This window comes from Clytia hemisphaerica, unplaced genomic scaffold, assembly GCF_902728285.1.
Source record: "Clytia hemisphaerica strain Z4C2 unplaced genomic scaffold, Clytia hemisphaerica genome assembly, whole genome shotgun sequence".
Lineage (NCBI taxonomy): Eukaryota > Metazoa > Cnidaria > Hydrozoa > Leptothecata > Clytiidae > Clytia > Clytia hemisphaerica.
Window position 1 is genome coordinate 248656 of NW_027103979.1, and position 27423 is coordinate 276078.

Genomic DNA, 27423 nt, shown 5'->3' on the forward strand with positions numbered 1-27423 from the left:
AATGGGCATCAATTAACCTTGAAACAACGATGTGAGTTACTCTTGTCTTCCAAATAGACGGGGGGGGGTCTGAATAAGCAGGGGGTAGGGAAATTTTCTAAAATCTAATAAGCAGGGGGGGATGGAATAAGACGGGGGTAATTTTGAAGACAGAACTTTTTTTAACTAATATCAATTTCAACAACAAAAAAGAATCTTTACCAAATGAACAGGTAAAATAAGAACCAATACTAACAAAAAGGAAAATTTTAACAAGTTTAAGGTCTATCTACACTGTAATAAAATATTGAATTATTCGAATTTAATTAGGGGGGGCTTAATAAGAGCGGGGATGGATTTTTTTTTATCTTAACAATTAGCGGGGGCGTCTATTCGGGAGACAAGAGTAGCTGGTTTTATTTTTTTTTGTATTTTTGTGGAGAAAAAGAATTCCGTGAAGCACAAAAATTCCTTGATTTTTTTAAATTTACTGCAAAAAATAGTTGTTTTTAATAAAAATACTTTTTTCCAAAAATCTAAATCTAAATTGCGAAATAATATTCCACAAAAATTTCTCTTTTCATAAGAAAACGTGTTCCTGTGAACTTTTAGACTAGTATACACCTAAATTTCATCGAAAAGCTTCAACTACAAATAAACATAAATACACAAGACTTTCTTACCCTGAAATCATATTCCGTACTTGGCCGAAGATTATTAACGATTGTCGATGACTGGTTGCCAGGTAACGTTGCAAACGTGTAAAATCCAGAACGACCAACAATTTCATAAGATACGGTATAACTTTTAACGATTCCTTTTATTTGTTGGAAAGGAGGGTCTGTCCAAGAGGTCCGCACTGATACATGATCGACGACCTGGACTGCCACTGTGGGTCCACTTGTAGGGTATCCAGGGCCAGTTCGATAGTAAAGTGATTTTTCACTGGTGGCGTTACCTTCATCAGTGAAACACGTGACCTGTTAGGTAAATAATAATTTTAAAAAATATTTTTAGTTCGTTATTTTTCCATTACTCTTATAACTTCAAATTTACTAATTTTCGTACACATTCACACTAAGAAAATATTGTCACTCTCAAAGATTTTTAATAGACCTTTTCATAAATTACATCACGAACATCGCTTACCTCGTATTCAAACAATTACAATGGTGATTATGTCCCTTGAGATATGAAATGATTTATTATGAATAGAAAGTAGTTTTAATAAAACCCACTGGGAGTTGGCAACATCACCATGGCAATAATTTCGAAACGAGGTGACGTAATTTATGAAAACGTATATTGGCCATGTTAAAAACAGGCAGAAATGGGTTTCAATAAAATCATGGTTGAGCAATCTATGGTACGATCTATAGTACAAAATAGGGTATTTAGCAATGCATATGAAGTTGCTGGTAGCATAATCTGAAATAGTTCTGATGATAGTAATAGGGTCATACCATGTATTGTTGTTGTGAGAATATACCAAGTTGGGAATGGTCAAAAACTGTCGCCGTTCCTTCATATATTCTTCTCCAAGTTGTTGGTTGAGTGATCTGTTCGGTCAATAAACTCTCAATGGTTCGATGCTCTAAAACATATCTTTGAATCGGTCCATTTGGCGCGCGCGGTTCATCCCAGCGGACGCGCAAACTTGAATTACTTAGCGCTATAGCAGAAGGTGGTGCTTGTAATTTGGGTGGAGCCGCCAGTGTGCGCACTTTTGATGCGGCGCTTGAGCCACACCCACCGCTGTTACACGCTTTGATAATTATTGTATACTCAACGTAAGATGCTAAATCATTGATGAAGTATTGGTAAACGGTGTTCAAGACCCGGCTTTCTTTACGTGTAGAATCGCTGGACACACTGACTAAGTAATACAGAATGATACCGTTTGGTGTTGAAGGTGTGTTCCAACTGACGGTGAAAGATGTTTGACTGATGTTTGAAATAGTGGGTGGGTTTATTCCTTCAGGAGCTGTAAGTGAAGGTATAGACTAAACTAAAACTAATTAAAGACTTAATAATGCCAACTTTATCTGACTTCCCTTAGCTCATTAGAGAAATATTGCGATAATTCTACTCTCGAAAATTTGATAAGCCCCACCCCCCTGCGAATTAAGCTTTTTTTGATAAAGTTTTCCAAAATTCCTTCTATTGCCCAATTCTTCCATGTTAGTCCTTTCTTAAAAAACACATAAGTTTTGTTTTGTATATCACTAAATTATCTTTTGGAAATGAAACCAGAATAAGGAGGTAAAAGTCTTACCTGATTGTGGTGTTGTTATACTATTATACGGGCTGGGTGTACCCCCTACGGAGGTGTACGCTACTATCCGGTATTGATACAAAGTATACGGAACAACCGTCGTATCCACATATGTGTTCCAAAAAGAAGCATTTAATTTGGCCACGTTTGTGGGCGTGGTCGAGCTGCCCTGTAATCTTTGAATGATGTAACATACAATGAGCCCATTGTTCGAGTTAGGTTGAAACCATCGAATTACGACTGACCGCGATCCGTTTGACGTCAATATGGGTGCAGACACTCCTTCAGGAACTAAAAAGAAAAGGGTTACACTCAATATGGGATCAGTTATTCCCTCGGGAATTAAAAAGGAAAAAATAACTCAATATGCTCAAATCTGATTAGAAGCAGGACCGCAAGTAAAAAAAAAAAATTGCAAATGGAAATGTCTCACAGTATCCCTAGACTAGAAAAAAAGTCAGAAACAAAGTTTATTTTCACTTGGGCGTTGTATGAATAATATCAAACGGGGTTTAGACTAATCCAGTTAGAGCATATAAGCTTCTTAAAATGGTATCATAATTCGCTTCTTACCATCTTGGAGCGTTCGAAAATTGACGCGCGGGCTGTCCGCGCAACCGACTGATGTGCAAGCTGAGAAATAGATGTTATAGTTCGAGTATGGTTTCAAGTTATGGACAGTGATTACACGTTCCAGTGTTGTATTGATGAGTGTGTTATTGAGGTAGATTCGATAGTGAACAATGACTCCGTTAGGTTTGGCTGGTGGTGAAAGCTCGAGCACGATACGGCGAGCACCAGTGAATGAGAGTTTTGCGGCATCCACTGATTCTGGAACTAAGTGACGGAAACAAATATAGAATAATTTTTAGCGTATTGTAAGAATATCAGCTGAGGTTTTGAATAGGTAAACTAGTTTTGTTTTTATCTGACACTTTGTCATTTTTCATGACAAAGAATTTTGGAGAATTTTTGCATCAGATTTCTTCTACTTTAAAAAGCTTGAAGAAAAAGGGGAATTCCCAAAAAATCCCCAGGACGTCTTTCGACTCTACAGATATTTGTGAAAAGTATGCCAACCTACCAGCTTCCCTTGTAGTCACGTTAGTCCACGGTCCCATGGACGAACCTATTTCATTACGTGCTTCGACACGAAAAGCGTATTGCGTGAACGCTTTCAATCGTGTTACCGTGTACGCATTAAACATTCCAGTTTTAAGGACAACTTGACCAAAACTTCCGTAATCGTCCAACGGGTAGTAGGCGTGTAAACTATAATTTTGGATACGACCGTTGCTACGGCCAGGTGGTTGCCACGATAACTGGATAGTGGTCGAGTTCAGTGATTGAACTATGGGTGCAGCGACACCATCAGGAACTAAAAATCATAAAACATAGAATTCGATTTATTAACCCATATCTGAAGGGATTTTTGTTTGAGAAAAAAGGGTGCTTTGTTGTTACGAGTTCAACATGGTATGTTTCGTTTTGAAGTTGTTTGACAAGGAATAATATCACATCATAGTATAAGAAAACCGCGGCTGGAATGAGTAGAGCTGAATTTTTGTTGTTCTATCTATGTCGTAAGAAAGAATTTTTTATGCTTTAGTGACAATTTCCTCCATTCTCAATTTACTTTCACTTTTAACAAACTCCCTCGTAAGACGCAATTTTGCTCATAAACACAAATCCCTTGATAATTCACGCATTCATAAGATCAAAGTAAAAAAAAAGACTCTTGTTTTCAAAGTATTAGAACGAACAGAATGTCAGAGCTTTAAGAACTTCAAGAAAATCAAGTGCCTCGAAATGCCTTCCTGATTATTTTGAAAAATTCTCAGTGGTATCAGTAAATAAATATTCAAGCAGTATTCTGTGAAAATTTCATTCGAAAAACAACAGTATTGAGGTGACAGTAAGCATTTAAAGTTTAATATTTGAAAATTAGTTCTTGTAATAAAATGTGCGTTATTTGGTCCTAAAGAGGGTAGGGAGAAAAATTTAAGACTTGAAAGGTAATTGTTCTTCAATTGAATCTTATAAACACTTTTAAGGTTAAGGATTTTGTTAGCTTTGATTTAGTTCGTATAAACCACGGAGACATAGATAGAATTCTTGTAGTCATCCTTATATCGCAGCCTTACCATCCCACAACCTAAGTCTTAATTCAGGGTGAAAAGTAGAAAAACCACAACCCATTTCTGAGAACAGTTCCAAAACATGGACAAAAAACACAGGCCTAGGTTTTTAATATTTCTTTCCTATACAACTTTGCGTGTGTCTAGTTAAAGTTGAGAGCTTTCCTCGTTATTCCCTTATAAAAGCAAAATTGGAGTTATAAATGGAAGTCGTAAACATACCGTCTGATTGAGTGAGTACTTTGACTTGATTACTCAAAATAAATCCTGCATCATTCGATCCATTCACGTGAACCTCATACAAAGCACGTGGTAACAGTCCCGCGCATGCGTAAACGACATTCGAATCTTCACCCGAATAGCAAGTCTCTGTTTTATTCACTGTTATAAAGTTTACACCAGGTTGGCTATAAAACTCTCCGTGTGTATACACTGTATAGTTTATTGGACCATTTGGTTTAGCGATTGATGTCCAGGAAGCATTGAAAGATCGACTTTTTATGTTATTGATTGTTAAAATGATCGAGCCTTCAGGGACCCCATGGCGCGTAAACGACGTCACAGTGTCGCTAAGAGCACATCCTTTTGCCGTACATACTTCAACATGGAAAGCATGTTTGGTGAAGGGCATTAAGCCGCCAGCAACGTAATCTTTAGTCGGCAGCGTAGATGTTTCGTAGACAGGTACCCCGTCTTGAATGATCCGGTATTTAGTTATGACTCCGTTAGGCAAAGCGGGCGGGTAGATTTTGACTAAAATTGTAGTATCATTGAAAGGCGTTACCATGGGCGAAGGAACGCCCGAAGGGGCGCTTTCCGCTGTCTTTACTTGAGCAGCGTCTCCTAAAGTTCCACCAGCCTCAGTGTAAGCTCTTATACGAAAATAATATGTAGTACCAGGTATCAGTTTATTGATAGTCGCTTGGTTAGTGACTGCTGTAGCATTGAAAACTAATTTCAAATTATTAGTAGAGGTATCCAAGCTTTGGTAAACTTCATATTTTGTGATTTTTCCATTTGATTGGTTTGGTTTTGACCACGTGACTAAAACACGATTACCGTCTAAAACGGTTACTTGCGGTGCTATAACACTGTCCGGTGCTAACTCCCCAGTGTACGCCATTGTTTTAGTAGACGAACACGCAATTTCACCGCAAACCATTAATTTCAACTCATAAAGAGTGTAAACATTTAACTTATCAACATAAACATTCAAGCCTTTTCCATTGTATCGCGGTGTCCCGTTGACTTCTAGCTGGTAGAATAAGATAAGTCCGTTCGGTTTACGGAGCGGCCGCCAAGTGATGTTAAGAGCGCGTGGGAAACGTGTGTATGTCGGTTGATCGAATTCTTCGGGCGCTATAAGAAAAAGTATACACAGTAAAAATTAGTGAAATTGCTAGTAGACCTAACTTTGTTATTTCTTTTAATTCGACCTGTTCAGTTATCATACAGAAATTTTAGTCATAGTATCTTTTGGATGAAAACAATTTCTGGAATGGAATTTTTTGATTCACTCGAAAGAATATTGTATTAGAGACTCTTTTAAGAGGAGTGGGTGTACGTGAATTAGTTTCGACAAAGTGACATAAAAATTTATAGTGCTCATCTTGTAATAGACCTTATCGGAGTTTTGGATTTTTCTAAAAAAGCGATGCCATTGTGGGATTGTTTCGAGTGTATTACAATAGAATTCCCTCAACGAATTCCGAAGAGATTTCTATTGTAATACACTCGAAACAACCCCACGATGCATCGTATTTTATAAAAATCAAAAACTCCGATAAGGTCTATACCATAGCGAGAAGAATTCAAGATATCTCTTTCTTCCAAAGAAACTTTCTTATTGGTTAATTAAAATACATACCTGCTGCAAAAGTTTTGACGATCAACGGTAAACTTTCAACTCCTCCTGCTGACGTCATCGCATCGATAGTCACGTGGTACGTGGTTGCCGGCAGCAACTGATCAATTTTCGTCTCAAAGTTATCCGTCGTAACATCTTTGGTTTGAACTCTGACGGGGTTTCCATTGATGACTTGATAGACACGTATTGTGTAGCGGGAAATGAGACCATTCTCATTGGTCGTTGCTGACCACGTGACATTTATATGTTCTGCACCTTTTGCTTTGAAAACCGGTTTGGAAAGTCCACTTGGAACTAAAAATAAGATTTCGAACATTAAGTATGTCGAATCGGTAAAAATACATCAGTTAAAATAATCGAAGAAGAGTGTAATGTTTAATTAATGAATGAAAACTTTTGTATTCCTTCAAATTACTAAGCGACATCTTGAACGACCTTTCGGAATTCTCTTAAGAAACTGCTTTATTTTTCAACTCCCCTTAAACTATAAGCCCTTAAAGAAAGCAATTAATATAAAGAACATCTTGAGAACAAAGATTTAAGCCAAAACAAGACGAAAAAGTAACTAAAATCTGGGCTTACTCACATCTTATTAAACGTTTTGGTCTTAGTTGATATATCGTTTGCTTACTTATCAGTTTTAGGTTGCAAGCTTTTTCACTTTAAATTTACACGAATGTGGAGCAAGATTGGTCAGAAAGAGGGATAGAAAAACATTTTCTGTTTATTCAGCATGAATTCGAACACGATACAACGATACCGGCCTGATATGAAACGAAACCAGGCACGACGGAGCCTTTTTATATCTGGTACGGCGAATGAGGAAATTTAAGCGAATTTATAGCAATTTTACCGATGAAAGTGAAAATTTCGGGGTTTTTTGTGAAAATCTGGTACGGCGACCGCCGTACCTGCCGTACCCGTAACGTCGTGTCTGGAAACACTTATGTAAAACCAAAACCTTTAACAAGGTAATCCATACTAACCTCCTTCTCCTGTCCGGATAACAATCCAAGGGCTGTCCGCTTTTCCGGCAACATTCGCATGATAACTGGATACCTGATACAAATACTCTGTAAACGAAATTAACCCCCCGCTGACCGTTTTCTTTTGTTGTCCATCATAAACGGTTGTTATATTCGGATTTGAGCATTCCGGTTTATTCCCGGTATTTGTTGAAAGACCGGGACAGCCGTTAAAATCGACGTTATAATGTTCTTTGATGACATATTGATAGTTAAGGATCGAGGACCCGATTTTCAAATCTTGTAAACAACCCCCTAAATGTGTTTCAATCCGGTATTCCCGAAGTATTACGGAATTAACGGTCGCCGGAACACCTCCAATGTAGGTTTCCGATGATACGGTCATATCTGATGTTAAAATCGCAATGTTTTTAGCATCTCCATCAATATTCGCTGTAAGTTGACCAGCTTTGTTTTCAATTGTTATCTCATGTAGCTTGTTATCACAAAAATCGTTAGATGCTAAGGTGTATCGTATGTCAGCCCTGGCAGGTTGTTTATAACGTAGAAAAAGGTTTTTATTTTCTATGTAGATGATAAAATACGTGTTCATGCCTTCAGCGTATAGAACTAATCCGTCTGTATACGATGTCCTTAACTTAAAACTAATGTGAAAATTTGGGCCACCATTAAATACACCCCTATTGAGAACAAGATATCCAAAGCCTTTGAAATAAACACCATGATGTGGGTATAAAGCACAATGATCACTCAATGGCGGTACATTAGCTTTTGATTGAAAACTTTTGAAATCAAGGGGAATGTTTTTGAATGTGATGTCTAGAACACACCCAATGAATGAAAAACGATTGATACTGGCTTCACCGCTATCCTTTCGTTTTATGACATAATCTTTTGGTAAACCACCAACAAAGATGGCGGAGATTTGACCAATCACATTTTTATCTCCACTGCTCGATCCCGATCCTTTGTGAACCTATAACATATTGAAAATAACCATGAAATCAAGCAACGAACTTCCTGTGTCATATAATCTTTGGATTGATCTTAAAGTTCGTCAATGATTTCAAAAGTATATAGTGTTTATCAAGTGGTGTATATGTTTTTTTTATAAGCATAACGCATATAAGCATATGAAGGCTCAGATTTGCAGAATTCCTACGCAAAACATAAGCATATATGTCAGCCTGGAATATTGTTGTCGTGAATGAAAGTTGTCATTTTTTATGTTTAAAAAGGTTTGATAGAGCTCAAGTATAAAAAGAAATTCCATGTCTAGCTACATTCCACTGCTCCCAAAATCTGAACAAGTTTTTACAAAATTTCTGAAATTTCACTAAAAACTTGGCTCGGGGTGAATCATAAGCATGATTCATAAGTATATAATAAGCATAAGCTATACCTGGATGCTTTAAGATCTTAAGCATACACGAGCCTGACCAAGGGGCATACACTTGCTTATAAAAAAACATGTAATTGATAGAAATCTTCAAAGGAGATATATCAGTTTGAACCACAATATTGGTTATTGTGGTTCATAGATGCTGGCTAAATCGAGCAAGTCAGCCATGGTGCAGTATATAGTATTGAAGAGTTTTAAATAGGGCGAAATGCGTACACCTGCTCTATCACCCAAATCTACAGAGTGGATACAGTCGAACAAAAATTCTCAATTCTTCACAAATATATAAAAATTAAAAAGAAATCAATAAATGTAACAAACCTTGTCAACTATGATTTCACCATTCCTCATATCACGTGACACTTCAACTTCATGCCATTGGTTATCATTGAAAGTCGCTTGTGATTGGACAGTAAAAGCTGCTGGACCACTTTCAGTATCAAAGATGAACCACGGTTTTCCGTTCCGTAACTCGATCACAATTAAATCTTCCTGTCCGGTAGATGAAGCGAAAAGTAAGAGACCGTCCGGAAATTTAGTTTTGAACCGTAAAGTCATTAACGTTGTTGCACTGTCCGGAATGTGGGATCCGGAAAACCGGTAATAACCAAATCCGTTGAACTGTACACCTCGGATAACATCCGTTGGTGGTGTATTATAAAGTGGTTTTGTCATTGAAACTTTGAAGCTGACAGGTGTTGGACCGTTGGGTCTTGCAGGATCGATCCAGACTAGGTTGACAGCTGTACTATTGTGAATTGAGGCTACCGGTGGTGATTGGCCTCCTGGAGTAGCGGCTAGTGACTGAGCAGATGTTTTAGAGCTGTGTGATGTGCAAGCATAGTTATTACACGCTTTTATAGAGAATTGATAAAGCGTGTACGGCGATAGTTTAGTTATCATTGATTCCTTTACGAGACCTGTAGTTGACGTGGATAAGATAGGACGCAGGTAATTTGTCTCCTTGTTGTAATGGTAGACTTCATAACGCGTAATGATACCAGCGGGAGAAGTGGGTGAAGACCAGGTCAGGTTCATGGTTGAACTTGAATAAGATGTTGTGAATGGCTTTGGTTGCCCTGATGGAACTAAAAGAAAAATACAGAAACAGGGTAAATAAAACATTGGACTTTCACGGTTTTGAAAGGACATCATTTCAATATGCTTATACAGAATTTTAAACAAAAGAAAGGACAATTTGCCCCTCACTCCCGCACCATTTGAGGACAAATTTTGTGAAATTTGTTTTATTTATTCTACTATATCAGCATAATGGAATCTTTGTATGTCATAAAAATTGACAATGTTAATAATTTCAAATGTCAAAATTAAGCCAATGCTAAAGTCTGCCAACGTTATCTTTTATACGGAAACACCTGAAAACACCGGGCGTTTACCACCCAGTTTTGAGCTTAAACAATGTAACTGGTGGCAAACGCCCGGTGTTTTTCGTGTGTTTCCGTATAAAAGATTACGTCATGAATATCAAGAATACAATATACCTCCTTCCAAAGTTCTTATTCTTGTCCAATTACTTGTGGTGGATCCTTTGACTTGCGTTGTATAAGCTACTATACGGAGCTCGTATTCTGTATACGGAAGTAACCCGGTAACATCGAAAGTTCGGTTGTCTGGTGTCAACCGTACACCTAACGTGTTTCCCTCACCCTGAAACGGGGCGTTTCGTTGCATAAGATCATAAAATTGAATTTCACCGTTCGGGCGGCTTGGGGCGTCCCATGTGACTACTAGGCTAGTTCCACCTGTAAGGAGACGGACATACGGTGCTGGTTGGCTGTCCGGCGCGGCTGATTTGGTTGATATGATAACTCCGCTACTACGAGTGCAGCCGTCTTCCGTACATGCGATTACAGAAAAGTTGTATACGGTAAAAGGTGATAAGGCTGTAACTTGGACGGTTGTTATTAAACCTGAATAATGACTGGTTTCTACGTTATTTTTCTGTTTCGAAACTAAAGTGTATCTTTTGATTATACCGTTTGGTCTCGACGGTGGGTTCCAAGTTGCTATAACGGACCGATCTTTGATTTGTGATATGGTCGGTGCGGATACACCTTTCGGCACATCCCCGTACGTCCGGGTAAGCAAAGAATCGACACTTTTAGCTGAGCCTGCTGACGTGAATGCGTAAACATCATAAAGGTAGGTTGTAAAAGGTGACAGGCTTGTATCTGTGTATGTGAGTTGTGTTCCTGTATACACACTAGACCCGTTTCTTTGCAGCTGGTAGCGCAGAATGATACCATTCGGATCATCAGGTTGACTCCAGGCTAGACTGATTGAAGTTGAGGTTTTACTTGTCACGCGTGGCGGTCCTTGTTGATTCGGAACTGAAATAGAATAAAAAGATTCTTTTTTCAAAATGTCTGCTTTTTATATAGTTGATCATACTCTATCATTGACCAAGTTTCAAGGGTACTAATTTCCTCAAAAGAGAGAAATTGCTCAAACAAGGGTCGACCAATCCACTGAAAGGGTCAATTGAAAGAAATAATACGTTTTAGTCGCATCGTTTCCTAATTTTGACATTATTTATTTCACGGGCAAGTATTGCTTACCTTTTACCATTTAAAACTAATACCTTATCGGGGAAAACTTCGTCGGGGAAAAGTGACGAAATTTTGGCCAAGTGGCGAATATTTTTCCCCGATGAAAATTTTCCCGGCCTAAATGCGTTTACCAACTATCAGCAAGTGACGAATATTTTTCCCCGACGAAAATTTTCCCCGACGAAGTTTTAGATCAAAAATATCTCATTTCGCTCATTTCGTGGTTATGAATCTTCGCGGCTTTCACTATCTTAAATTTTGAAAAGCGAAAAATAGTTCCCTTAAGGTAGTCTACAAAGGAATAGAAGTTGGATTGAAAGAAACAAATCAACATCACTATTGAGAGTTGCTTTCAAAAGAGTGATTTCGATATCAAATTTACCTCCACTGCAACCATAAGGGTTTGCTGCCTCCAAGTTGGTCGTCCCTTGCTTACAGACATTACACTTGCTTCCTGCTACATTCCTTTTACATTCAGTACAAATGCCAACTGAGTTGCAATTCGTCCCGGTCCTTCCTGCTGCCAAGCAACCGCATGATAAACACCTGTGATAATAGATAAAATAAAATAGGTTCTTACATGGTCTTTATGTCAAAATTCTTGCTGAAAGTAAAAAATTTGTAAAAATTTAATATCTAGAACTTTGGAAAGGATTGGACGAATATTTTTGAAGGTTTCTTGCTCAGGAAGACATATAAAAGTAAAAGATATCATGGTATCTGATTATTCATTTAGGTTTGTTTACCACATACCAGTCAGATTGAGTAGTTTTGTCTAAATATCATTCGAATTTATGAAAACAAGCCAAAGAGTCGCCATAACTCATAGACAATAGACTAAACCGTACGTCATTGTATTCCGTTACACACTTACGCTTACGTTCTTACGTTTACGTTCGTTCAAAACCATTCTACAACGTTTTTTAAAGCAATATTCTCACTTTACCGTGTCTCAGGAAAAGCAAACAATTTCTAGACTTCATTGGAAGGAGCGATGACCAGGTGGTCAAAGGCGTCAACTTCTCAAACCAGGGGTTCGCGGTTCGAATCCCCGCTCCTTCCAATGTTCCGTTCAGTTCATGGAGAGCCGAGTCGGCTGGCCGTGTACCCCGTGAAAGACTGCCTTAAAGTCCTAGAATACTTGTCTATGCATGTGAAAAAACAGACTATATCATCGAAAGAAAAAACAACAGCATACCTTCCGTTACTGTAGCCATAGTAACCACTTTGACACTCGTTACATCTCAACCCCGTCAATCCGTCTGACGTACGACACTGACATTGTCCTGTTGAACTACACAGGCTAGATAACGAACCTTGTGGATCACATGCACAGGCTAGACATCCAAGCCCGTTTGGATTCCAGTAATAGCCTGTAATACAGCGATCACATTTTTGGCCGTCCACGTTTGATAAACAACTGCATTGGCCGGTACTGGTACATACTAGTTGATCTGCAGGGAGGGAATAGAAATAAAATTTTTTGATGTTTTCCTGATGAAAATGCTTAAAGTTATGATTAGTTTTCGCGCATGATTCTAAATTGCATCTCAACAAAACCGCAGATAGTATAACAGGGAATACGAACTCTTTAGGCCTGAAATCCTTATAAATAAATTAACCTTGAAATACTTATTAAGTAATTATAATTCTTAACTTGTTTATGGGAAAAAATCGAAAAATTAAAAAGCACGGGGGATGGCCTGTATTAGGCACCCGAGAGTAGAAACTCCTAGAAGAACACAAAAGCGTACCTTTAGGTGTTTTATCACCACTGACAGTCCCTTTAGGATCACAATCACATCTAGTGCATCCATCCACTTTTACAGCTGATAGCCCGTATGTTCCCACTTGGCATAAATTACAACTTCGTCCAGTCACTAATTTCTTGCAGGTACAAAGTCCACTCTGTTGATCGCACTGGCCTGTATTCCCTACGGTGCCCTTACTATCACAACTACACACCATGCAACCGTTCGGGTTGCTAGCGGACAGCCCATAATACCCAACCTTGCACTGATTGCAACTGATTCCCTCAACGTTTCTCTTGCATACGCACTGACCAGTATCTTGGTTACAGCTTGTTGAGCCTTGAAAAACAATAATGATCACACTTTAGCTTTTGAATTCTATCATTGGCTCTTTGCAGTACCTTTTCGGTCCCTTTTACGTCGGCCCTAATTTAGCACCCACCCCTTTTATACCGGCTCTTATTACGCCAAAGCTCAACATTTTTTCCACTTTTAGCCCGGTTTTAAGTTAATTCCGATCCGTTACGCCGGCCCTTAATCCACCAGCGACAAAAATAACGCCAACAAGTACCGGTATAAATAGGGCCGAAAAGGTTTGACTCTCTGGAAATAGGAAGAGTAAGTCAAGATGTAAGATAACACGAGGTTGCCTTGTCTGTACACAGACCCAGTATCTACAGATAATTTCAAAATTCATTGCTGTAGTGGGTCTGTCATTGTCTTTTTTCATTTGAGATTTTCCAAACCGACCGCTGTGATGGAGTGTTGGTGAGAGAGGGGAGGTAACGAGTGAAGTGTTGCTATTTATATTTTATAAATCATACTTCATCGCAGAGGTCTCCGTACGGGAGAGGCACAGAGCGTACTACGAAACGATAAACGTGAGATACCCTCTGGTACAGAGTAGCCTCAGAGTTAAGATGAATTTCATCTAAACACTTGAGTGGAATTTTTAAATTCGTTAGGCATATAAAGTTTATCAAGAGCCAATGTTAGAAGAATCTCTCGATCAGGTAGCTAAAAGTAAATCTCGTGACCCAAACCACGATAAACTTCCAATATGAATATCAGTGGGTCGATAAACTTATTTAGATTTTTCAAACGTATTTCAGCCCTAAAGGTTGAATAACAAGACCTAAACCCTTAAACTAAACCTTACTGGTTTTTGATAAAAGGATGTATATTTACCTGCGACAGTTCCAATACTATTACAAACACATGGCTGACACGTAGGCCCGAAAAAACCATCCACGCATTGGTTACATTGCCGTCCTTGGTATTTCGCTTTACATTTACATTGTCCAGTCTGTGGGTCACATGTTGTCGAAAGATCAGAGCCTAGTGAACTACAATCGCATCTTGAGCAACCGTCCGGGTTTACACCGTCTAGCCCGTAAAATCCAGGTTTGCAATTGGTGCATTTTACACCGATCACATTACGTTTGCAGGTGCACTGCCCTGATGAAATATGGCATCCCGGATCATTGTTAACGGTACCTGGTGTATTACATTGACAATTACTGCATCCGTCAGGGTTTGTAGGTGAAAGAAGGTAGTACCCACTTTTACATTCGGTGCACTGCCGACCGGCAGCGTATTTCTTACAATGGCACTGTCCGGCTACTTTTCCATTGGTATCATCCTATGTAAAAAAAAAAAAAATAAGTTTAAGAAAATCTTTCAAGAAATCTCTTTTTCTTTATGTAATTTCGCGGAAAAATCAAAAAATTCAATTTTCTAATTTCAAATCGAGCAAGGAAATAATAGAATTCGATATGGGATTAAGGTAATATAATTCGATACGAACGAGAACAATTAAACATTTTGGAAGTAAATAGGTACAAAGAATTCTTTTTTTTTCTGCTGGACCCTAGAGTATAAAATTTACCGACCAAATAAATGATAAAAATATTCTCAACAAACCTTTTCACATTCCAATTGAACATTGGAAATACCAGGTCCGATACAATTACAGGGCTGACAAACATCAGGGTCACTCAACGCCTTATCCGAAGGGCGGTAATACCAGGCTTTACATTGATCACAATACCGCCCGATTGTGTTATGTTTACACCCTATACAAACGCCCCCGCCCGGTGCATTTCGATCATCAGGGGCGGTATCCAGAGATGGATTATAATAGCATTCATCAGCTTGATTGTTGCATTGACATCTTTTGCATTTGTTTGCATTGAGAACAGTACCACGTGCAAACTTCTTGTCGTTGTAGAGCGGAAGGCACTTTTCACACTATGAAAAAACAGCATATGATAATTTCTAGTAAACAAGCGGTCAGATAAATCATTACAGTTGACTCTCTCTAGTTCGATCTTCATGGGACCAAAAATTTTGTATTCGAATTAGAGAAAGATTCGAATAACAGAGAGTAATTTAAGCCATTCTCCAGCTGAGGAGATCAGTATTTTAGTTCGAATTACAGAAAGATTCGAATAATAGAGCCTCGAATAAGAGAGAGTTGACTGTATTTTAGAAATTAGCTGCCAAGCAAAGTGAGTCTGATTGAGTCCGAGTTTGCGGCCATTCTTTCGTTCCTTCTCTTTCTAAATAATGCCATAATCTGGTCTAAACTCACGTGTATATTTCAGATTTTCAATCTCATGCAAAGGGGAGACTGGCGGAAAAAGATAAGAAAAATTCTCGAGTAGAAAAACCGGACTTAACAAAAAGGCAAACAGGGGATATTGTATCGTAGTAAGGTTTGGTTGAGACCTTCATAAATATCTTGAGATTTTGGTTTAAGAAACTCTATCAAATTTGCATCCTCCCCATGAAGTCGGTATTAAACATCTGCTACCTACAAAAAACGAGGTTTACCTGTTGCCCATGGGTGAAAGTTCTACTATCGCATTGACATGTGTAGCTTGGATTTGGGATTGTTGTTTGGTTGTATTCACATTGAGTTGCATGTCCGTAACAATCACAACTGGAAAGAAATAGACAAGAAAACTATAAAAAAGATTTTTGTAATAGAGCAGACAAGAAAAGCTGAAGCGGGGAAAGTTGTTTGTATTGAAAGTCAATTTATACATAAAAGAAGCTGTCCCTTCTCATTTCTGCATAAGAATATGTGGACTGCCATTTTTTTTTTTTTGGAAAAAACTTTAACACACAATAGGAGCGAAGATATCAGCGCCTCAAACCAACGGTTCGAGCCCCCGCTCCTCGCGTTCCGTTTACTTCACTGTGCCGAGTCAGATGGCCAAGTGACTAAAGACTATCGACTTACTGGACTACCCAACGAATATTCCCTTATTCTACAAAACTTTTAAAATCTTTTTTACAAACCTTCCACCGACAACGATTCTTCGAACACCAAAATACTGGTGATCTGAATGGCTAACCAATGTATGTCCTTTCAGCGTGATCTTCACATTTGTTGCTTCAACAAATCTCAAGAGTTTTGGTGAACAGTAAAAGTCATTACAACCGTTGACGCCAAATGGCCGTTGTGGTCGGTTATCGGGTCCAGCTTCTGCAGGTTGGAATGCAATGCTTTCCCATGAAGGGCGAGGACTAAAATTAAGTAGTTATAAAAAATACAACAAAATGCGTAAAAAACGGACCCTTCACAGGCCTTAAAAGGAATAATAAGAATTTTCTTGACCAATTCAAGCCAAGTCAGGGGGGTTGGTACTAATATCTATTCTAACTTCCTATTTGAAGAAAATTTCCAGCAGATTTTATAAAGAATCGATTTGCAAAACACGTATTTTATACTGCAAAAATCAGCAGATGGTCCCAAAAAGACAGAATTTGTCCTGAAACGACCAAAAGTGGGTAGTCTCTGTGTCAAAATGTCCCCATAGGTTTTAGTACACGTGTACTAAAATACCACTTCTTTAAAACGGTGGTATGAAAATTTTCGTAAACCATTTCAGTACACATATACGTCTGAGATTTTAGTACTGCCCACCTTGGCCAAATAACGTAGCGTAAGTAATTTCGGTCGTTTCAGAATGTCCGCATAATCGAGTACACCTAATAACCGGCCGCCGGGCTGGAAATGGTGCACAGTACGCCGAATATATTCGGAGTGAGGCAGTAATCACTTATGGGGTATTGGCGTAAGGAGGGTAGCTCGACCTCAACCGTCATATAACGACGTAGTGTAAATAGAATATAAAGCTTATTTGTGAGAAATGCAAATATCCCAGGGCTTCGAACTTCTAAACCCCCACAAGGGCTAAGCCCTGGACCCGTTTGGGAGGGGGGGGCTTGCAGCACCCTAAAAAAACCCCTTCTGCAAATTTCGCTGTTCCGTAAACGGAACTTTTTTCGGCGTAGACCTTAAACGTTAACCCTTAGCGGGGCAGTCATCTCTTGAGAATTTTTTTTCTCATACGAAATACAGCTTTGGCAGGAATTTACTTGTTTTGTTTTACAGGTAATAAGACCAAGTGGTTGAGGAAAAAAAAAACATCTTACTTCGGGATTTTGATACAATTAACAGAATCCGGTTCAGGCAATACACCATCATCTGGTATGCCAAAACTTTGTTGACAATCATCCGAAAAATATTGCCATGCTTGATATGTTTTACCGAAATCAAGTGATCTCTCTATCTTCATTCCTTTAGCAGGTGGGCTGTAGAACAAGATGGAGACCAAAAATACCTACAAAGTAAAAAATAGAATTAACAGAATTATAAATATCATTTACTCTAAACGATTATTTTTTAATGCCGTAACTTCAAATTGCCGATCGGCATTGTGTTGTTTTAACATTGGAAGGTATTCTATTTTCCAAAACCTTCGCCAAAAGTGGCGTTCGAAAACTGAAAAGAACACATGTCTCAATGGGAACAATGTTTTATACGGAGGTAAGTTCTAAAAGTGCCAATAATGCCGTAACTTCTCATGTTGTAAAACTATATGGAGAAATAATCGTATCTATTTTGAATCAGAGGAGTGAAAAAATTATCTTTTCAACGGTTTATTATTAAAATTGAGGTTATCGTTAATTCATTATATGCCACAGGCATCATACAAGATCGCGCGATCAATACAACATCACTATCTATCCATAAACCCCACCTGAAAAAAAGTCAAAAATGACATTTATGTTCTTTTCCCGTTAGAGTATACGCATAATTAAAATCTAAAAAATATTTGAAAATTTGAAGTGATTTTTAATGGGTAAATCAAGTGACGTCGAAAGACAACAATGTATTGACATTGAGGCAGCCTACTTTCTACCCATTTTAATTCACAATTGGAAAATGCAGGGCTAAAAGTAGGCCATAAGAGCTAACTAACCTGAAGTTTTGAATACTTGAGATCAATATCAATGGTCACTTCGTTAGTTTGTTCAGAGATCCAATAAGTGATAGCTTCACCGTCGACAAGGTATTCAGGAACGTGTGATTCTTTACTCAACCTAGATATTGAAGATGAAAATGTATGTACAGTTGGCTCTCTCTCTCTTATTCGATCTCAAAGTTGGAGTAAAAATTATCTTCGAATTACAGAAAGATTCGAATTACAAAGAGTAATTTAGTCAGGAAGAAAAGACACTTTTTTATTCTGCTACTGACAGTTACATGCCACTTTGGTGACAATCTTCAGAATAAAAAAGTGTTTTTTCTTCCTGACTGACATAGCTCTACTTATGTATTGCGAGCACTGTAAAAAACTGAAGAAATACTCAAAGAGTAATTCATACTCTCCATCCGAGTGTACCAATATTTTAGTTCGAATTATAAATATGTATTTTCCAAAAAATCAAAGTGTTAAAAACATAACTAAAAGTTTCATGCACTTACGTACAATCATCAGATGTGACTAAAAACAGTGTTGAAAAGAAATTTATGTACAAGAAAAAATTCTGATTCATTAAAAAGTGATCAAAACATGTGATGGAAGATTATTAAAAGGTCGTTAAAAGATAAACAAGTGATACTTTTATGGACCTACCTGGTTGTGCATTTAACACATATATAATTGATATCTATGTGACGTGACCATTAAAACAATCATTCAGAACACAAATAGTGACGATCTATTAAAATTAGTCATTTGTTTCTAATAAAAAAAAACATTTAGAAACCAAAATTTCATGCTCTTGAAATATTCTTTCATATTCAAGACTTTGTGAGCAAAAAAACATCCATCTCATCAAAAAATTGAGTAATTTGGCTAAGAACATTAATGTATGCTTATTAATAGTGATTCTTATAGATAAAGATGCGCTTTTTGAGCTGAAAAATTATTTTTTCCAAAAATCTGCTTGAGCCATCTTTTACCTACTTTCATGCAAAAAATCCAATTTTTCACAAAGTCCAAAAAACCCATTTTTTAGCCGTTTTTTGGCCCAAATTTGCCCCAAAACATTGTTTTTCGAAAATCGGCCTCTGTCACATTCGAGGGTTTATGGTTATGCATCTTTGTGCAAAAAAATCATAAAGAATGAAAGAGCAAATCTCGAGAAAAGCTAATACCTAAGTAATTGATAATGTGCTTATAAAAAAATATCGAATTTGGCCAGTTTTTCCATAAAAACACGCCAAGCAACCAAAATTTCCAGTCTAAACACACATATTCTTCAAAAGTAAGCCCTCGTGAGCAAAAAAAACACCTATCTCATAAAAAAATTGAGTAATTTGACTAAGAACATTGATGTATGCTTATTAATATTGATTCTTATAGATAAACATATGCGTTTTTTGAGCCAACAATTTTTTTTGCAAAATCCTGCTTGAGCCATCTTTTACTTATGATGTTACCCTACTTTCATGTAAAAAAAAAAAAAAATTAATGATCCAATTTTTCACAAAGTCCAAAAGACCCGTTTTTTAGCCGTTTTTTGGCCCAAATTTGCCCAAAAACATTTTTTTTCGAAAATCGGGCTCCGTCACATTAGAGGGTTTATAGTTATGCATCTTTGTGCAAAAAATTATAAAGAATGAAAGAGCCAATCTCGAGAAAAGCTAATACCTAAGTAATTGATAATGTGCTTATAAAAAAATATCAAATTTGGCCAGTTTTTCCATAAAAACACGCCAAGCAAACAAAATTTCCTTCCTAGACACAAATATTCTTCAAAAGTAAGCCCTCATGAGCAAAAAAAACATCTATCTCATAAAAAAATGAGTAATTTGACTAAGAACATTGATGTATGCTTATTAATAGTGATTCTTATAGATAAACATGCGTTTTTTGAGCCAACAAAATTTTTTTGCGAAAATCTGCTTGAGCCATCTTTTACCTATGAGGGTACCCTACTTTCATGCAAAAAATCAGAAAAAATTAATGATCTAATTTTTCACAAAGTCCAAAAAACCCATTTTTTAGCCGTTTTTTGGCCCAAATTTGCCCAAAAAATTTTTTTTTCGAAAATCGGGCTCCGTCACATTCGAGGGTTTATAGTTACACATCTTTGTGCAAAATATCAGAAAAAACTAATGAGCCAATCTCGAAAAAAGTTGGTAACGAACGAACGAACAAACGAACAAACGAACGAACGGACGAACAGAGGTTAATTTATAGGACCTCCACCGGGGTAGGTCCAAAAAGACAAAGGTAGTAAAACTGTAGAAATCTCAAGGGTCTGGACCTCTTTGAAGTTTTTTAATAAATACTTGGTCGCATGACGACACGTAGAAATTAATTCAGATCGTTTATTTAATAGTTTTTCCTTTGACGAAATAATGTGGTACTTTTCCGTAAGGCACAGATCACATGATTTGCTTCCATTTTTGTACGGTTGGGCGTGGTCGATAACTTTCCATTTCAGAATTGGTTCGATGTTCTTATTCTGTAGAGACCATACATATTTTGAGAGCTCCGTGGAATAGTTCGAATTATAGAAAGATTCCAATAATGGAGTTCGAGTTAGAGAGAGTCGACTGTTTACAAAAATGAGCTAAAAAATGGTGAACCCTTTTAAAAGGGGTATAATTCAAGAGTTCTAAGATCTAAGATTGATCTATACAAACTTAATGAAACGCCCTTAAATATTGGTCTTCTCAGTTCAAAAAAAGTGGTTTATTAAATTGTAATTCGAATCTTCGAAAATTTTTGATCCCTTCAAGATCGAATTAGAGAGAGTCAACATTAGTAATGTTAGTTGACTAAAGTAATTATTCATTTCGAAAACGAGGCCGCGATGTTTCTATGTATCTCGATTAGACAACCAAAATAAAAGCAGACAAAAACAAATATTATACCTTTCGATTCGTTGACTGCTTTGAGCACCATTTTTCATACAATGGAATACATTGGATGGCGAAATTCTTGGATGAGATTCTGGACATCGACATTGTGAGTAAGGAACATCGGGTATGACTCCTTTTTGACATTCAACAATTTCCCTACAAAATAAGATTTAGGTAGATACTAAACAACAACTAAATCGTGTGACCAAATGATCCTGTTTGAAGCGGGTTTGAAGCTAACACTCCTTGCTTCTGCATTTACATTAATCCTTTCTTTATAATTCGAGAAAAATACAATACATTTATAGTATATGTTTGATACTAAAAACGAGGCAAACACTGAAAAAATATACCGTTATACTTCGAATAAACGTCCTCCTTCTTTTAAACGCCCCTCCCCTCGAATAAACGCCCCACCTTAAAGGAAATATTTTAAACAAACACCCCCTAGTATAAACGCCCTTTCGAATAAACGCCTCCCCCTAGGAGGGGCGTTTATTCGAAATAGGAAGATGTAAGGAGGAATCATTTGTAGGGAGACTTAAATATCTATTTATAATTGTATCCTTTCAGTATTCAAACTAATTTTGACCCATTTTTACATCTCTAAAATGACATATTTTCGCTAAAAGAAAACAAAAAGGCAAAACAAGTTTCCCATTTATTTTATAAAAGTGACCTTTGTTAAAAATTATCAAATAAACACCCCTTCTAAAATTCAAAAAACAAACAAAAAACGATGAGCCCAATGCTCGAACTATAGGCTACAGACACAATGCTCATGTAAAGCGTTAGTCTTTTTTTAGTTTCCAAATCTATGGTCGTTTTAATCAGCGTGTCCAGGAAAAATTTTTTGAAACAAATTTTCAGTACCATCTTCAACAAAATCATCAAAAATTGTATCTCTATGATAAAACAAAGACTGAGACAGTAAAGAAAGGCCAAGTTCCTTGCTTACTTTAAGGCAAGTTAAAAAAACTTTAGAAGTTTTAAGCAAATTTAAAAAATAAACAAAGACTAGTAAATTACCTGTTTGTGAGTCCTTTCGAAAAGAACCTGATGTCTTGCATAAGACCTTTGTATTGATCCCCTGAAAAAAAAGGGTTTCAAAAAGGAAAGTCGTTATTAAAATAGGAAGAACTAACTTCATAATAACTTCTTTTTTCTAATACTTTAAAACTTTTAACATGATGGCCAAGTGGTAGAGGTCGCCAACGCCCAGAAAAAGAAAATCCAGCTACGAAATCCCACTTTTAACAAACGTCAGTTTAGTTCACAGACAGCCGAGACAGCTGGCCGTGGACTCTGTGGGAAGTTGAAAGACTTCTAAAAAACTATAGAACGGGGTTGGTTAAAAATGCTGTCTGTTGCTCAGTTCCTCCACATATTTCAGAGAGTGAATATCTAAAAATTGTAAGGGGCTAAATAAAAAAAACAGTCAAAAAGTATGAAGAAGGTGTAAATAAAATACCTTGCAAGTTTTGACCGACCCGAATAGATCCTGCCTTATTGAGAACGATACCAGATAATATTGATGTTCTAACAGGAGTGCCATCAATGAATAGTGAAATATCGTATACGGTAAAAACCAAAGCAACATGGTGCCATTTGTCTTGCTCAAAGTTCACATTAACAAATTCCAGTTTGTTGATAATGGTTGGAGAGCCTTTGGTGTAGTACTCAAAGATGATTTTGTACTCTTGGATATATATGGTGAATACACTTGGCTTGAACAGTAGCACCCTGGGTAAGAAGACTTTGTTAACAGTTTGAATTTACAATCCTGGACAGAACTGTTTGTCCCACAGATCTGTAAAGCCCGAAGGGCTAGATCCGCGGCCTTTATCGAAAAGTGAAGCAAGTTTTGGTAGGATTTCCTACCAAAGAAATCACATGACAACAAGCAATTTCACTGGTTTGAGAGATGCGAAACAGCGATTGCTGCCTACTTTCTTTGATCTCGAAAACAACTAAAACGCTAGATCCTTTCCATCGAAACGAACTTTAAAAAGTCAAATTTTTGCTTCACTTTTTTTTGCTGGAGAAAGCTTACAGTTGCCTATCTAGCCTTTCGGGCTTTACAGATATCGGTGGTTTGTCCACCTCCTTTCCCAGATATCAATGTTGATGGTGGAGTCTTGTGAATGTGGAAAAACTTAACTCCAACATTGATTTTAGGGGTAGAGGGGGAGGCTTGCCGGTGGAAAAGGGTCATCGGACACCAGTTCGATTCCATCGGACAACGATTGTAGTTTCAAAGGTTTCCCTTATTGTTTAGTTTGCCTTATCTGGACTCTAGCTTTAAGAGGAAAAAACATTTTTTCTAAGTACTCTAAGATAATCAACAAAACTTTGCCTCTTCGAATAAGTTTGGTATTGTGACAGCAGCACACAACAGTAACACAACGTTGAAAAGGTTTTTGGAAAGCCATTCTGGGTTATTGGTAACAAGATTATGTTTTCTCCTTTGATACCTTTATAGGAAATTGAGTTTTTTAGCAAACTTAAATGTAGTACCCCTTAATGTAAACTTCTTTGGAAAAAGATTTTCTTTGTAAGATTACTTTGGTTGTAGTTTTTATCCGGTTGAATGTTAAGCTTTTTCAGAAGAACAATCAATAGAATGTAGTTTCAAAAAGAGCATTTTGAACAGGTTATAAATATTTGAATAAAAAGAATTCATTTGATGTGATGTTCCACCATACAGATTTATTAAAATATCAATGAAAGATTGATCAATGAAATGTCTTCTTTATAAAGTATTTAGTGAGTCAGATAATTCATCTTAGTAACAGCAAAAAAACCCATTCGTGATTTTCAAAACCCAACACAAATAGTTGTTCAGACAAAGTTAACCTTAGTTAAGGCTCCTCCTTACTTGATGTTCTTTGATCAAAGTAACTTAAAAAATTATTCATTATGTTTTAATACCATTCAATCGCCTTTTATTTTTGTACCCTTTAAAATAGGTTCTTTACGCACACACCCTACCCTATTATTATCAGGCTTTTTCGGATTTTGTATTCTCAAGGGGGGGTGTTTTCCACCAGCCTTGCATAACTTTTGATCTATAAAAGATATGGACTTGAAATTTGGCATAAATGTTCTCTACCATAAAAGGAGTTCTTAGAAAAAAATTTGGGTTGATGACGTCATCATAAAGGTGGTGACGTCATCACAAACTTTCACATTTATCGCTTACTAATGAAAAAGTACTATTCAATAGAATAGCAATTAAAGTTGAACGAATGGAGATTTTTCAATTCTGTTTTGAATTTCTAAAAGCCAAAATAAATATCTTTAATATATTTGCCGGTTTTAAACATACTAATAAAATTGACCTTTAAAATCCATGCAGAAAATGAGTAAATTTTTTCAAAAAACAATGACGTCATTTTTGATGACGTCAGCAGTTTTTGAAAATTTTTTTAATATTTTTTAGAATTTATTATTGATACCTAAAACCCGTCAGAATTTGAAGTCAGTTGGATGACTAGGTCAAAAGTTATGCTAAATTTAAGATTTTTGGATTTTACAGGGTTTTAGCTGGATTTTATGATATGCCTGCACAAAAAAGTCATAAAACCTGATCTGGTCGGTGTATAATTGTAAAATTTGGTATACATGCTGCTAATAGGATTATATTAAAAGTCAAGAACTTTCAGAGTGTTAAAAATTTTTTTCAGTGAGCTATTAACAAAAGAGTGCCAGCCTGGTGGAAAACACCCCCCCCCCTGATAAAAATAGGGTTAAATTTAACACATCTAGTAATTTTTGCCATTTCATGAGTGTTTTTTATTAACCTACTTTGAAAGCCGTAAAACCAATCCTTCTGCCACGATCTTACACGTAAGGACTTCATTGACCCAAAGAATTGGGTCCTTTTAAGAAATAGTACAGTACTTATTACAAAAATTAACTTTGAATTTCCGAGATTTTTTTTAAACATTACTCTAAAGATCGCTGTGAGAGCAAAACAGAACTATAAAACAGTGCGCCTATCTACTTTTAATGAACATAAAGCAATATTTTACATACTAGTGGTCAATTTTACTCTGCTGATCACTCTGGTGCAGACTGAGAAAAGTGAAACGGTAGTTGATATTGTTTAATACAAAAGCCACACGTTAGTGCTAATTCACTGTTTTCGCTTTAATGATTTTTTGGATTTTGGATTTCTTGATTTTTTAGACTTTTTTATTATATAGGTTGTTATATGAGAATGTTTTTACGAAGTTGTATGTTTTGAATTTTCTACTGTTTTTATATTTGTTTTTAGATACTAAATCTGATGATGGGAAGAATCTCCCAAAATATATCAATAAAATAAAATTGTTGGTCACAACCTTTTCAAATGATATTTTAGAGTCAGACACATTCGGTTTTTAACAGTGAAAAATTAATTTCAAATTTTTAAATTGTAGTGACTTTATCCTTGGACATTGATAATTATTTTCAAAACAGTTTGTGCAGAGATTTTTTAACCATTTAATGTGAAAGTGTACACAGTCTGTATCAATGTCTTAACTTTTGAAGCAAAATTAATTTTTTAAATTTTGATATTTGAAATTTAGCAATATTTGTTTGGGAGAACGTGACGGTCTATTGAATAACTAATTACTCCACATTTCAGTGGATGCAAATTAAATATTACCTATATAATTATATGGTTGATTACATTTAGCTTAGATTTGTAAAGGACGAGCGGGGCGTTAAATCCGTAATGGCCCCGCTTTTTTGTAATCGCCCTGATGTAAACAAAAATTTCTATTGGTTGAAAGAAAAGCATCGTACGATATTTTGATTGGTTAACAAAATATCGTACGAAATTTTTAAGCCAATCAAAATAAGAGTGTCAGTCAAATGTTTTTTTACAGTTTCGAATGTTTTTATAAGTTTCGAAAAGAATAGCTATTGAGTGTTCTTCAATTCTTTTTTTGACCATATAATTAACGCGGAATAACATGGTATTCTCGGGTGATTTTGGATTAATAACCCCTCGTTTCATTGAAAACACTTCAAAACAGCCCTCACTACGTTTGGGCTATTTTGAAATGTTTTCAATGAACCCCGGGGTTATTAGTCCCAAATCACCCTCTAAACCATGTTATTACTAGTACAAAAAAGTTTTTCTTCAAATTGGCACCCTAATACTTTCCTGTATTAATCTCCTGTTCTTTAAAGTATTAGCTAGAGTATAAGGGTTTCAGCTGATAATTTCCCCTTGGAATTGGTGGTAGAGTAATTTAATATGCCGAACTGAGACAATATGTCATCGCGTTCTCCCAGACGACTATAACATGGCTGGTATGGTATAAATAGTCCCAAGGTTGTTTTTATTAAAATAATCTATTCTATCCACACGGTGTTTGACCAATAGAAAAATGTTTGAATGAAAATGGCAATCGAGCCAAACTAACATAATCAAATAATTGCATTTTGATTATTGTGTCTTTAATTTTTGCGCAGAAATTTAAAGGCGCTAAAAAATCAATGGGATAAAGGTACCGTAACTTGGTCTAATGTCAACACACGTCCTCTAATTCCGACACCCTTATCAGCTGAAATTGATAGAAAGGTTGAAACTTTTTTCTTTGCTTATTGGTCAGAGAGGAATAATCCTTTTTTAATCAGTGATTCAAGCTTTCAAATAATTCCTGTCTCTAAAGAAGGGTGACGTGTCGGAATTAGACAAGGGGTGTCGATATCATAGACCAACTTATCCAGACGATCTCAATCGAAAGGAATCGACGATCGAACCAAATCGAACGCAATCGACCGATTGAAATTTGATTGTCGAACACAATCGAATCTCAATCGAATGTCAAAATTCTGGGTAATATTCGATTGGTTCGATTGTTGTTCGACTGGTTCAATCGTTGATTCTGTTCGATTGAGATCGTCTGGCTTTATTCTTGCAGCTTCCCAACATCCAAGCTCTCAAACATCACAAGCCAAATGAAATTACTTTCGATTTCCCGTAGAAATTATGCGATGAACAATCCGGGGTCAATGAATTGACGATCGAACGCAATTGAATATCAATCAAATCTGAAAATTGCGGTAATATTCGATTGAGATTCGATTGCGTTCAACAATCGAATTTCAATCGGTCTATTGCGTTCAATTTGGTTCGACTGGTTCGATCGTCGATTCCATTCGATTGAGATCGTCTGGACTTATGGTAGTTATGGACATGTTTTTTAATTGTTTCGTTTTTGGCATTTTCAAAAAAGCTAAATTTTGATTGGGATAACTTGGAGGTCCGAAATTTTCACAGGA

General features: G+C 36.6%; 1 protein-coding gene across 1 annotated transcript in view; it reads right to left on the reverse strand.

Annotated features, from left to right (window-relative positions):
• LOC136810877 (usherin-like) overlaps positions 1-27423 on the reverse strand; it is a 47219-nt gene that overhangs the window by 17542 nt on the left and 2254 nt on the right. The window contains exons 2-23 of the mRNA XM_067067467.1: positions 22613-22884; positions 22171-22231; positions 21154-21297; positions 18245-18365; positions 17415-17602; positions 16275-16502; positions 15804-15912; positions 14892-15218; positions 14157-14610; positions 12972-13307; positions 12416-12671; positions 11600-11763; positions 10150-10998; positions 8969-9735; positions 7246-8221; positions 6260-6553; positions 4615-5751; positions 3339-3632; positions 2828-3091; positions 2255-2545; positions 1443-1963; positions 663-959 (exon numbers count right to left, since the gene is read on the reverse strand). Of these exons, the coding sequence (XP_066923568.1) occupies positions 663-959; positions 1443-1963; positions 2255-2545; positions 2828-3091; positions 3339-3632; positions 4615-5751; positions 6260-6553; positions 7246-8221; positions 8969-9735; positions 10150-10998; positions 11600-11763; positions 12416-12671; positions 12972-13307; positions 14157-14610; positions 14892-15218; positions 15804-15912; positions 16275-16502; positions 17415-17602; positions 18245-18365; positions 21154-21297; positions 22171-22231; positions 22613-22884 (8350 nt within the window). The remainder of the gene's footprint in view (positions 1-662; positions 960-1442; positions 1964-2254; positions 2546-2827; positions 3092-3338; positions 3633-4614; positions 5752-6259; positions 6554-7245; positions 8222-8968; positions 9736-10149; positions 10999-11599; positions 11764-12415; positions 12672-12971; positions 13308-14156; positions 14611-14891; positions 15219-15803; positions 15913-16274; positions 16503-17414; positions 17603-18244; positions 18366-21153; positions 21298-22170; positions 22232-22612; positions 22885-27423) is intronic.